This window comes from Myotis daubentonii, chromosome 5 (genome assembly GCF_963259705.1).
Source record: "Myotis daubentonii chromosome 5, mMyoDau2.1, whole genome shotgun sequence".
Classification (NCBI taxonomy): domain Eukaryota; kingdom Metazoa; phylum Chordata; class Mammalia; order Chiroptera; family Vespertilionidae; genus Myotis; species Myotis daubentonii.
Window position 1 is genome coordinate 12,403,371 of NC_081844.1, and position 13,690 is coordinate 12,417,060.

Genomic DNA, 13,690 nt, shown 5'->3' on the forward strand with positions numbered 1-13,690 from the left:
CAAAAAAAGATTAATATCCAGTAGTTATATAAAAACGTATTGATATACAGACTTATAACGTAACTAATGCCCAGCCACTAAAGAAAGATCAAAGGAGATTAACAGAATGAGTTTTCATATTATTTTTTAAAAAGGTTACGACAAAAGTAGAATATGTTTGTAGGTATCAAGAGAATAGAATACAAGCAAGTTGACAAGACTAAGTTTATTCTAAGTATAATTTTTATTAATAAAAAGATTAACCATGACCATGAGTGGCTGGGCTTATAGTTTGCTACACCAAAGAAATTAAAAATTGAGTTAAGAATATTGTTACAATAATTTATAATATAGCATTCCTTTATAGAGGCATTTTAATTTTAGCAATGTTTCCCTTAAATATAAAAAAACTAACCTTTAGTGTCATGAATGAGAATCATTATAGCTACTGCTAAATTAAAAAAATTCCAAGAGCTGTTTGACGTTTTATCCCAAGATCTACACCCAAACTTTAGGGAAACAATCTTCCAAAAAGATCTGGAAAATTGCCTGCTCAGAGACAGAGTATCAGCGTTTGATACCAGTGGCAGGATAATAGCCCACTTCCAAGTGTGAAGAACCAGTAACACAAATTACGAATGCACCCAAGATCCCCAAATAAATTAGTAAAAGTGCCATTATTTTAAGAATGATTAGACATATAATCAATGTATTTAAATACAAATTCAAATTTGTTAAGTCCAAAAGATACAGTAATTTTATTACATAAAATTCCTCCTGTGTGCTAAAAATGTTAACTTACAAGACATAATATTTGTATACGTGTAGAGGAAGTTATGGTCAAATTGCTTAATCATTTTTCATTAATGAGAACAGAACAATAGGTAGTGGACATATATAGAAGCACTGAGTCCTCTAAGATTCAAGGTTATATTACTGCTCAAGCAAAGCATACTATTCTTTAATAATATAAATGCCTACTCAATTTATCTTTTAAAAATAAAGTCCATTTTTTCTCCATTAAAGCTTCTGCAAGACGGACAAAGGTACATTCTACCTATATAAAATAGGGGTACTCTTCATCTTTGGATAAGGTATCACCACTTAGGGAAATGTAGTCAATATACAGATTACTAAACTTTTGAGGCAGCTGTTGGAGTCCATTAAGCACTTTTCAAACACTGTATCTTTAAAGTTTGTCTTTAATATTAATAGCTTTGGAAAACCAAAAATAGAGAAAAAAACATCTGTGACAAAGTACATTTCATTCAGATTTGATATCAGTAAGATACAAAAAAAATATTTAGTGCAGTGTCAATTTTATCTATGATAATCACTTGAGGATAGTTTTGTGTTATGTTTTATGATTGAATGTCAAAAAGATTTTTACTTGTTAAGTATTTAGTAAAGCAAAAATGAAATTAAGTACTGTAAAAAGTCTTTTGAAATGAAACTACAAATTTGGTTCCTATTTACAATTTCATTAACAGATAAGTGTAGATACAACAGATCCAATACCCTTATAACCACAGTAAAAAAAAAATCTCTAATAGCATTTATAGGTTGTGAAGTCCTTAGTAATACCAATATATATCCAAAACATGTTCATACAGAACCAATACCTCTCTGATTCCTTGTAAAAGAACACTTGTTAAAAATAATTAACAAAAATACCAAAACAACAATGAAAACTCCTTTCATTTCGCCCAAAAGTTATGACACAAAATACTGGCTTAAAGAGGTAGATTAAAAATAAAAAGAAAACCAGATTCACCATTCTTTGTCACTTTTATTCAGTAGTAGTATTTTTTTCCCCTTATTTTCAGTGCCAGACACGGCAAGGAGTGATTACAGCCAACTGTTAAAACATTTGTTCGCAATATATACCCCCCTTTACCACTGACCCCAAACTGACTCATTTTGTGTGCTTTCGTTCTTGCTTTTTTTAATATACCACCACCAAGACTGGGTGGAGGGGCAAGGGTAAGAGACATGAAGGGAAGAGTCCAGGAGGCCAGAAGAGGAGGAATGCTACAAGCCACAGTAAGAATGAGCTGTATTTAATTTAAAAAAGGGTGGCGGGGTGTACCCCACAAATGATACAGTAATGAGGATACACAATTAAATCCCATAAGCATGACTGAGGCTTTCACTGTGTTTGACATCATCACAATGGAAGGCATAAAAAGTGGAGTAAATCAATGTTGACACAGTCCAATCTAGTCCATTAGGCAAGATGGTGCAAGAAGTCATTTAAATTAAAAGTGCCCTATCCTTACCTAAATGGCTAGCAGACATGGAGAACACCATAGTGATGAATCCACAGAGCTTTCTCCATGTAGCTATAAAAAGTGTTGTCGAATGGCACATTGTCAAACACTGGAAGGGGGCGCCACAATGGACCTCTCTCTTTTTTAGGTACAAATGCTAGATTCAACTATCTCAACTAAGCAGGAAGTGGGCTCTTCTGCTAGGAATGCCAACCCTAATTCACTTTGTCTTGAAATATATACAGATTGTTTGTAGTCGCTACAGCAATGATATTTTCCTTGGGGTGCCAGGCTGTGTGAAGTATTTTCTTGTTGAAGTCTAGACTGTCAACACTTATTTCATCCTTCTTTCTCTTGCCACTTGCACAGACTTTGCGTGGCTTCAGAACCGTGCGAGGTTTATTGTTTTCTCGTGATGCTTCGAGGGTTATGTCTCGCTTTGTGTTCCTGTCAAACATTCTGAAGAAATTATTGTAAGATCCAGTCATGACAACACTGTAAAAGTAGACAGAACATTCAGTCAAATAAGTGCCTACAAAGTTTGTTTTCAGTAAAATGATTCAGTGATGAACCTAGCCTGGTGCTCTACCAGAAAACAGCAGCTACTTTAAGCAGATTTTAATTTTAGGGTGAAGGCTGCTGACACCAACCCAGAAATATAGTGCTAGTTAATTTTTTCTTTTAATTACTCCTTCTCATGAAGACCAAAACTATCACCAAAGCTGAAAGCATCCTATGTAAAGCTTCTTAGTAGTATTATCTTTGTTGAGTATTTTTGCAACTATCAACTTATGTGATCAACCTGACCAGCCAACTTCTAGAAATACCAACTGGGGGACTCACAGGTTCTAAAACCAAAAAAGAAAAATGAATGGTATACAACTGTTCATTAGAAACCAATGCTTTCCTTATGATTTAAGTTGTAAGCTATTTAATTTGTCCCAAAGACATTATCTAGTTTGGATAATCACATCTTATGATGCTTACAGAAAACCTGCTTCTGGGAATATTCAGAAAGTAGCATATACAATGTTTATTAACAGAAAAAAAAATTAACTTATAACACAATACATTTTAAGCAAATTTTTGGACAAATATTTTTAGTATCAGTTTAAAGGGTGCCAAATTCTTACCCTGCCCAAGGCATGTTCTGTCAATCCTACTTGCCATTCATCACTGCTCCTCAACATTTACCAAGTATTCCAGTTAGCAAAACCTCACATGTTTGAAACCATTAATTTGCAAAGGTTCTGGTGCTATTATTAATACCACATCCTTCCCATATAACTTAAATTATAATTGTAAATAAGATTATAGGATACCAAGAAACTGCTTAAAGTAATGCTTGGAAACAACTCTTATTACAAATACGAGAGGCCTGGTGCACGAAAATTCGTGCACTTGGGGTGGGGGTGGGGGTGGGGGTGTCCCTCAGCCCGGCCTGCACCCTCTCGCAGTTCAGGACCCCTTGGGGATGTCCACCTGCCTACTTAGGCCCTCTCCCCCCAGGGATCGTGCCTAAGCTGGCAGTCAGATATCCCTCGGGCAGCCTGGGAGCCCTCTGGGGATGTCTACCTGCCAGATTAGGCCTGCTCCCTGGGGGCATCGGGCATAAGCCGTTAGCCGGACATTCTTAGCACTACCGCAGAGGCAGGACAGGCTCCTGCCACTGCCGCTGGCCAGCCATGAGCCAGCTTCTGGCTGAGCAGTGGCAGCCCTGCTGTGGAAGCGCACTGACCACCAGGGAGCAGCTCCTGCATTGAGCATCTGCCCCCTGGTGGTCAGTGTGCGTCATAGCGACCGGTCATTCTGCTGTTAGGGTCAATTTGGATATTACCCATTTATTATATAGGATTATACACCAAACAGGTCATCTATTGAATGCAAAAGACTGCCATCTACTTAGTAAAAGTCAATCCCTCCGAAAGAACAACTGATAACATTTTAATCACACTCATGTTGGTGCATGTACCTAAAGGTAATAAAATGGTATTTCTTTCAAACGATGAATGTAATTAAACTGGCATCCCCATGTTTTGTGACTCTAATCACGAGGAAACACTAGACAACACTCAAATTAAGAAGCTTTCTGGCTCTGGCTGGTTTGGCTCAGTGAATAGAGCATCAGCCTGCAGACTGAATGAAGAGTCCTGGGTTTGATTCTGGTCAAGGGCACATGCTGGGGTTGTGGGCTCAATCCCCAGTAGGGGGCATAAAGGAGGCAGCCAATCAATTATTTCCCTCATCATTGATGTTTCTATCTCTCTCTCCCTCTCCCTTCATCTCTGAAATCAATCAATAATATAATTTTTTTAAAAAGGAGACTTTCTGTAAAATAACTGGCCTGTGTTTTCAAAAATGCCAAGATTTTGAAAGATGAGAAAAGAATAAAGAACTATTCCAGATTAAAGGAGACTAACGAGATAGGACAACCAAATGTCACATATGCTTTTGGATTTGATAGTGACCCCCCCGCCCTCCCCCCTTTTTTTGCTAGAGAGGACATGATTGAGAACTAGAAAATTTTTAATGGAATCTGTGGATCAGATGAAAGTAGTGCATCAATGAGAATTTTCCTGTTGCCCTGTCATTATGAAGGAGAGTGCCTTTCACGAAATACTCAAAGTTAGGGGCAACAGGGCATCATGTTTGGAGTTTATGCCCAACTGGTGCACACGTACGTACACACACACAAAATAAGTGTGTTTGTGTTTATGTATAAATATACATGAAGACTGACACAGCAAGCAGCAACAGAGGGAACCTGAGTAGAGGCTAAATAAGAACTGTGTTATTCTTATAAATTTTTTCTAAGTTTGAGATCCTATCAAATTTTTTTGATTAATTAAATCTTCATTGTTCAGATTATTACAGATGTTCCTCTTTTTTCCCCCCATAACTCCCCTCCATCCAGTTCCCACCCCACCCTCCTCCCTCACTCCCCACCCACTGTCCTCATCCATAGGTGCACGATTTTTGTCCAGTCTCTTCCCGCATCCCCCTCACTCCTTTCCCACCCCCCAAGAATAGTCAGTCCACTTCCTTTCTATGCCCCTGATTCTATTATAATCACCAGTTCATTCTGTTCATCAGATTATTTTTTAAAAAATATTTTTTTTTATTGATTTCAGAGAGGAAGGGCAAGGGAGAGATGGAAACAACAGTGACGAGAGAGAATCACTGATTGGCTGCCTCCTGCACGCCCTCTACTGGGGATCGAGCCCACAACCCTGGCATGTGCCCTTTATTGGAATCAAACCCGGGATGCTTTAGTTCACAGGGTGATGCTCTACCCACTGCGCCAAACCAGGTAGGGCTCAAAATTTTTTTTTACATGTGAAGGGAAATAACTTTCAATGGCGAAACCTGTTTAACATGTGTAAACAATGCGAGGAAGTACTAGCTGTGGCAGTGAACCAATTCTTTATAGCAATATCTTCTCTTGAAATTTGTTAATTTCTTATCTTCTTCCCTTTCCTTTTTCCAATTTGATACCTTAGGTTTAGTAGTGGCATTCCGCAAAGCTTGCTTATTCCTACTCTAGGTTTACGGTGGCCAGTCTAATTAGTGGGCCTCATGTTATAATCAGATAAAATAATTTTAAAAATCAGAAAAAAGATAAATGATCCCAGTTCTATTCTCTTCTGTAACACATAACACTATGAAACCTGAATCATATCAAGCTTCTGTGATAAAACTATTGTTCGATAAAGAACTTCAAATTACCTTGAAGGCAAATTTAAATAATCTCAAAATGACATTTTCTTTTATTATTTTCTGTTCTACTGGAACATAATAAATGGTAAACAAATATTGACAAATAAAATGGAAAGATTAAGATTTGTTTATCTTTGGAAATAATGGTACATTTTGACAACATAGTGAAAAGAAATCTAAGGCATATTTGTGGATTATAAAAAGCCTAATTACTCATGGTAATATGGTTAAAATAATATGTATCAATTATCACTTCTATGAGATATTAATGTATTATCTGGAGACACTGGTGTGTAACATTCCACATGAAGTATCTACTGTCTAAATATTTCTACTGATTTTTTTTTAAGAGAGCAAGAGGAAGGGGGAGGACGGAGAGAGGGAGAGAAAGAGTGAGAAAAAAACAGATTTGTCATTCCACTTGTTTATACAATCATTGGTTGATTTTTTTTCACAGATATTTTTTTTAATTTTCCCCCCTTTATTAAATAAGATATTACAAATGTTTCTTATCCCACCAATGAGTTGATTCTTGTATATGCCTTGACTAGGATCAAACCTGCAACCTTGGTGTATTGGGACAATGCTCTAACCAACTGAGCTACCTGGCCAAGGCCCTAAGTATTCCTAAAAAGTTTAATATAGTAACAAACCAAATTGAAATGTCAACATTTTAACTGCTGGCATGTCAAACTTATGATTGATCTGGCTCATAAAAGGGGAATTTTTAAGATATTTAAACAATTTACAATATCTAGAATTTTGTATACTTTCGCATTTACTAGTGACACAATGTTTAATTTTTATCAGCCAGTACTGCTACAAAATTATTAAATTTATTTCAAGGAAACTCTGGGGGAAAGGGGAAATCAAGTTAGAATTTGTAATTCATGTCAATCTAAAAATGTTGGCCATATTTTTAGTAAACATGACAACCATACTAGGAGGAGTGATGAAATAGCACATTTCTTTCCTCTAATGCAGCAATTTTCAACCTATGTGCCACAAGAATTTTTAAAATATGCAGTACCTGACTATTTAGTCAGGGTCACTGACCTCTTTTCCCTTAGACCAGTGGTCGGCAAACTGCGGCTCGGCAGCCACATGCGGCTCTTTGGCCCCTTGAACGTGGCTCTTCCACAAAATACCAACTTCTGCGCATGGGCCACGAAGTTTCAATCACACTGTATGTGCGCGCCCGCACGTGGTATTTTGTGGAAGAACCACACTCAAGGAGCCAAAGAGCCGCATGTGGCTCCCAAGCCACGGTTTACCGACCACGGCCTTAGACTATCAAATAAAAAAACAACAGCAGCCAACACAACAACAGCCAGCTGGTGTGAATGAATAAGTATTTTTTTTATCAGATTGGCAAAAAAAATATTTTTTGGTGTGCCATTGAATTCTGGTAATTAGTTTATGTGTGCCAGGAGATGAAAAAGGCTGAAAACTGCTGCTCTTATAAAATTACATTTGGTCCAGTTGGCATGGCTCAGTGGTTGAGTGTTGACCTATGAACTAGAAGGACATGGTTCGACTCCCGGTCAGGGCACATGCCAGGGTTGCCAGCTCAATCCCCAGTGAGGGGCATGCAGGAGGAAGCCGATTAATGATTCTCATCACTGATGTTTCTCTCTCTCTCTCTCTCTCTCTCCCTGAAATCAATAAAAATATATATTAAAAAAAGAAGAGGTGTTTGGAACATTTCCCAAAGTATTAAAAAAAATAGTTAAACAAAACTTTCATGTAAATAGCCAAAAGTTGAAAATGACCCAAATGTCCTTCAACTGGTGAATGAATAAACAAAATTATATTCATACAGTGGATTATTTTAAAAGATAAAATAACATTTGAATAAATTCAAATTAAAATCAATTACCTATCAGAACCATTCCAACAACATTCAAATTTGTCAAATATGCAGTCATTTTCATACAGAGAACAAAGTTTACTTCTGAGGTATTCATGCACCTGGGGAAAAACATAAATATATATATTCTTAGTTTACACCTCAAGATTTACTGATTAAATTTAGAAAACTGATTTAGTAAGTATTATTTTTTTTAAAAAGGCATATGTAGACACATACATATATCTGTCAATCTTATTAAAATTTGATCCCCTTAGTAACAATAAAAGCATTTATTTAATCCATTTACAAACATAAGAGCCCCCTTCAATGAACACACATTTTCTTTTTAACAATAGAGAAACTACCCTCTGGGCATGGCACATATACTCTATAAGCTCAACTAAAATATTTAGACCAGAAAACATTTGAAAACGACACCGATAAGAGAGAAAAGACTATTATAGCAATATTTGAATATGCTAACACTTGTCTTTCAGTCTATTAATTGCTGATTTAAAAACACTCAATACTGTGCTTTACTTCCTTTTAAAATATAATTTTCTGGGCATAAATAACTAAAGCCTACATTATAATTAAGTGTGTATGTTATGCACAGCATGATCATCCCTCAGTTTGGTGATAAATTATATGGTTACTGTATGTATGCATCATTGAAAAATTTGGTTCCACTTGACATTACTTATATAATATCAAGAGCTAATGAAAATATACCTTTTAAAAAATATATAATTCTAAATAAATGAATCTAGTATTTAAAAAGTATCCTGATAAATGATACATTTAATTAACACTGTTAAATTACAAAGGAAAATTTCAAATAATTCTTGCGATCAGTAGGAAAAAAAGAACTTTAACCACTAGTGATGACAGAAAGGAGTAGGTACTTTCTAAATGTTAGAATTCTCTATTATTTATGAAATAACAAAGTCATCTTAACTTTAAGTACAGTGAAATGATTCAGGCCACATGTATGTGACATTAAGTAAAAATTTGTTAACCTGGAGGAATTGCAATTCATGTAGGGTCAAGGTTAAAAGTGAAAAATGAGTAAAATCACAATTACCCTTCAATAACACACAGCTTAGCAAGATGCCAAATTTACCACCTTCCAACAGCTCGATCTGCATATGCTACGTTTGAATATGATGTGACACTATTCTCAATCACTAATCTAACTCAGCATAGGGAGGAAAACTGACATTCAGGTAAAATTAGGTAAATCATAACAATTCAGCAAAGTTTTAAAATGCACATACAGGGTTTCTCAAAAACAATTTATGAGTATGAAGTTAAGGTTCAAATCAATTATTCTCAAAGGGAATGGGGTAGTAATGGTGAGGATCACTAGGAGACCAATCAGAATCTTGGCAGTTATACAGATGTAATTTGAAACTGTGGCAATATTGTATCCCTTTACTTTTGCTTCAATGTAACATGTATTTGGAAATTTCAAATACCATGAAGGAAACTATTTAGTGGTTTAGGTTTGTCAAACAGGATTAAAAAGTTTGAGAAATACCATTCTAATTTTACTGATAATATACAACGTAAGGCAAATTTATCAAGTCTGTATTCCTAAAGCAGCCTTAAGTGTTTTCTATACTCTAGCGACCTAGGACTTAACATAGGTATCTGATGCCCTCCCTGTTCTTGGCTCTACACATCTTCATTCTCTTTTCTAGAAGAGCAGCAGGCTAGGGATCAATGGTAGTGGCTGGCTGACAAGAAGAGAATCCAGAACTAACATCCCACAAGAGACAGACAACTGCTAAAGGTGTCTGCTGGGCTTTCAAGGCCTTTTCCTTCAGTCTAAAGACAAAGGTAGAATGTCAGTCCCTTTTACCTGGCATGCCAAAGCTAAGCTCTCTAGTTCAGCTACTACTGCACATACTTCAACGGGGACAACTCTACTAAGACTGACCACTCTTCCCAATCCTCCCTCCCACCCCGAGACCTTAAAAGAGTGCTCTTCCCTCCTCACTTTAAATATAGACAGAAGCAGGGAAAACCATTATCAATAATGAACCAAACCAGTAACATAATCACACTTTAACTGCAAAACTACTATAACGCCTATAAAAATATATATAAATTTAACAGAAGGAAAAGCATAATACTCATGGATCAAAGCCTCACTGTGAACACACACTGTGTTAGGATTAACACAAAATACAAAATCCTTCTCTATAAAAACTTCAAAGTAAATAGGGTGTCTGACCATTGAAAGAAAAAACTGCAAATACCTGATATGTTTCCACAGGCCTGTTTTCCATATTTAAGTCCCAAATTTTGACTGACAAGTAGTCTCTAGTCATCATATATCGACCACTATGGCTGAATTTTACATCAGAAATAGAGGAGATGATTTCAGAAAAGAAAGACCTATTACTGGGATCTTCAGGTTCTTCAAACACTAAAAACAAGCAAAAAAGAAAAAAAGGGCAATTTGTATAATCTTCTGGCTTGCACAAAACATTTGTTGAAACAATTCACAAATTTCCTAAGAGGCAGCTAAAAATGGCAGCCTAATAAAAACTGACAACTCTCTGGCTATAAGATAATCTCCCTAGAAGTTTCTTATGAGATAAATACTACAACTAAAGATGCGAGAGATTTATACTTCCAGAGCCCATAGCTAATTTGGCAGAATCAGACTTACCCAGGGCTTCTGACTTCAGTGCCCCACGTTTGTAGGTTCTGCATATACCTCACTGACTTTGCCTGTGTTGTCAGCACAAAAAAATACCCTCTTACCATTCAAATTCATACCAGCATTTTATTTTTTACTGGCCAGGTAAAATTACTGCAACCTGTTATTTAAAACCCAGTGCTTTTTAAACTTCTTTTTAAAGCAAAGGAAGCCACTTCTTAGAAGAAATAGGAAGCTCGAAATAGGAAAGAAGAAAAGGAATTGCTCTACCTGAATATAGGGTTGGAGAACATCACCCCAAGTTCTCAAACAGTAACAGTCCATTAAAAATATATCCACTGGGCCCTGACTGGTTTGGCTCAGTGAATAGAGGGTCGGCTGGCGGACTAAAGGGCCCTGGGTTTGATCCCCAGTGGGGGGGCATGCAGGAGGCAGCTGTTGAAGGATTCTCATCAATGATATTTCTCTTTCTCCCCCCTCTGAAATCAATTTTAAAAATGAATAAATATATATACACATTAGAGCAGTGTTTCTCAACCTTTGGGTCACCAACCTGTGGGTCACACGACCCTTTCATAGGGGTCGCCTAAGACCATTGGAAAACATGTATAATTACATATTATTTTTGTGATTAATCACTATGCTTTAATTATGTTCAATTTGTAACAATGAAAATATGTCCTGCATATCAGATATTTACATTACGATTCATAACAGTAGCAAAATTACAGTTATGAAGTAGCAACGAAAATAATTTTACGGTTGGGGGTCACCACAACATGAAGAACTGCATTAAAGGGTCACGGCATTAGGAAGGTTGAGAACCACTGCATTAGAGGCTCAGTGCACGAATTTGTGCACCAGTCTGGTCCTTCAGCCTGGCCAGCGGCAGTGGGGAAGGACTGCAGGAGGTTGGCTGGCTGGTGGGGGGGGCATGGGGGGGGGGGGGGCAGCTGGGGGCCACAAGAGGTTGGCTGTGGGATTGCACTGACCACCAGGGGGCAGCTGCTGAGTTGAGCGTCTGCCCCCTGTTGATCAGTGCACATCATAGTGACTGGTCCACCGGTCGTTGGGTCCTAACAGTTGCTTAGGCATATATCTCCACTAGGATATCAACAGACATGCCCTGATAAAGCCTTCCATGTTTTTCTAGTAGAATAACCTACGATGCCTCATATAGAGTCAGCTTTCCAAAGGGTATAGGTAGCCCTGGGCATATAGGTTTAACTAAGACTTGTAAACCTATGTACATGTGATTACCACGTCTGAGGCTAAAGATTTTAGACAAACAGAAAATGTTAACATTTTTTTTTAAAAGATGAAAATAACTTACGTTTAGAATGCCTATCACAGAGGGCAGATGCCCTCATGTCACATAACCGAATAGTGCCTTTACTGCTGCTGTATACAAACGTGTTACAGCTATTTGGATGGAACTCTGCTGCTGTAATCACCTCTGTTAACTCTTCCATGTTGGCAGGCTTGATATCCACAATATCTGGATAGCATTTTATTAAGGAATTTCCACTTAGAAAAAAGGGCAAATATAATTTTACATTTTTCAAAGCACAAATATTCTGAATTGCATTACAGACCTTATTTGATCCCTTTAATGCCTACAAAAAAAAATTCTTAGAAGAAAACACAGGCAAATTTTAAATCATTTTAGAATGCAGAGGTCTGTTTTTCTGACTATGATACAAATCCCAGAAGCCATAAAGAATAGGACTGATATAAGTTTATCTTCCTAAATATTAAGAAATTTAGTGTACATTCCAAACACAAGATAACAGAACAAAACTCTTCAAGGGGAGCAAAAAAGGGAAAACTATTTGCACCACAAAGGATGGAGCTGATTTACTTAACATAAAAAAGCGCTTTAAAAACAACCCAGAGATGGTTCAGTGACCTATGAACTAGGAGGTCGAGGTTCAATTCCTGGTTTTGGGCTCGATCCCAGTGTGGGGTGTGCAGGAGGCAGCTGATCAATGATTCTCTCTCATCATTGATGTTTCTAGCTTTCTTTCCCTCTCCTTTCCTCTCTGAAATAAATAAAAATATATTAAAACCAAAACAAAACAAAGAAAAACAAAACATGCAAATCTAATGAAAAAAATTAGAAAATAAATATACAAATATGAAAAAAATGTTCATTTACTCATGATAAAAGAAATGCTAATCAAAACAACAAAAGAGGATTTTTACTAGCTAGACCGGTAAAGGTATAGGAAAACTGGCTCTTTTATACTCTATTAACAGATTATGAATTATAGTAAAGTGTTAATTTTTTCAAATGATATGTACTTAGAAATATATAAATAGTAGTAAAAGCTGCTAACATTTTACCTTAAAAAAAAAAAAAAAAAAAAACGAAACAGCTTTACGGAAATCTAATTCACATACATACAATTCACCCATTTCAAATGTGTAATTCCATATAGCTAACATTTTACTTTTAAAACATACTTAAAAACGAGTGTATTTGTATACATCTCTTTCTCTCACTCTCTCTCTCTCTCTCTATATATATATACAGACAGTATAAATGAGTGCCAGGTATATATGTTTATATATCACATACTTGTTTGTACACAGAATTTTCAGAATATAAACAATGAAAGTAGGATTTGGAGAAACATTTATATTGACTTTATATCCCCCCCCCCCCAAAAAAACGAGAGAGAAACCAAATGGATACTAAAACTCCTATCTGTAATTTCCAGATGCCAAAGATTAATCCTCAAATCATCTGCAGATAAATATGTTTCATAATCACTATTAATGGAAATTGAGTTGATGTGATATGTATGAGCATTGGCAAATATTCTTCGTGGACTGGCCTCAACCATTAAATCCATGGGCCTAAAGACTGGCACCTGTCAACAAGACACATGAAAAAGTCATTATAAAATGTTCATTGTTTACAACAGCACCTAAGATTCAGAGCACCTCATTTCTACAGTTTTTGAGGAACTATAAAACAGTACATTACACAAATTTAGTTTAAAAAGTAACTGATATTGATCTTCTGAAGTACTGAAATGAGTAAACTGAACAATCTAATTTATCTTCTTTTACAGGTAGCAATACTACTAGAATTTGCCATTCTTCCTAGTTCCAATCTTTTGCTTAAAAGACTTGCAGCCCTAGCTGGTTTGGCCCAGTGAATAGAGCATCAGCCTGCAGACCAAAGGGTCCTGG

General features: G+C 36.4%; 1 protein-coding gene across 3 annotated transcripts in view; it reads right to left on the bottom strand.

Moving 5' to 3' along the window:
* Positions 1–1,748: 1,748 nt before the first annotated feature.
* The window catches only part of PPP2R2A (protein phosphatase 2 regulatory subunit Balpha), a 103,790-nt gene continuing 91,848 nt past the window's right edge, over positions 1,749–13,690 (bottom strand). For all 3 annotated transcript variants that reach the window (XM_059695944.1, XM_059695943.1, XM_059695945.1), the window contains 5 exons: positions 13,188–13,365; positions 11,823–11,987; positions 10,083–10,252; positions 7,846–7,937; positions 1,749–2,744 (listed from right to left, as the gene is read on the bottom strand). In XM_059695944.1, coding sequence (XP_059551927.1) covers positions 2,465–2,744; positions 7,846–7,937; positions 10,083–10,252; positions 11,823–11,987; positions 13,188–13,365 — 885 coding nt within the window. In that variant the 3' untranslated portion in view covers positions 1,749–2,464. The remainder of the gene's footprint in view (positions 2,745–7,845; positions 7,938–10,082; positions 10,253–11,822; positions 11,988–13,187; positions 13,366–13,690) is intronic.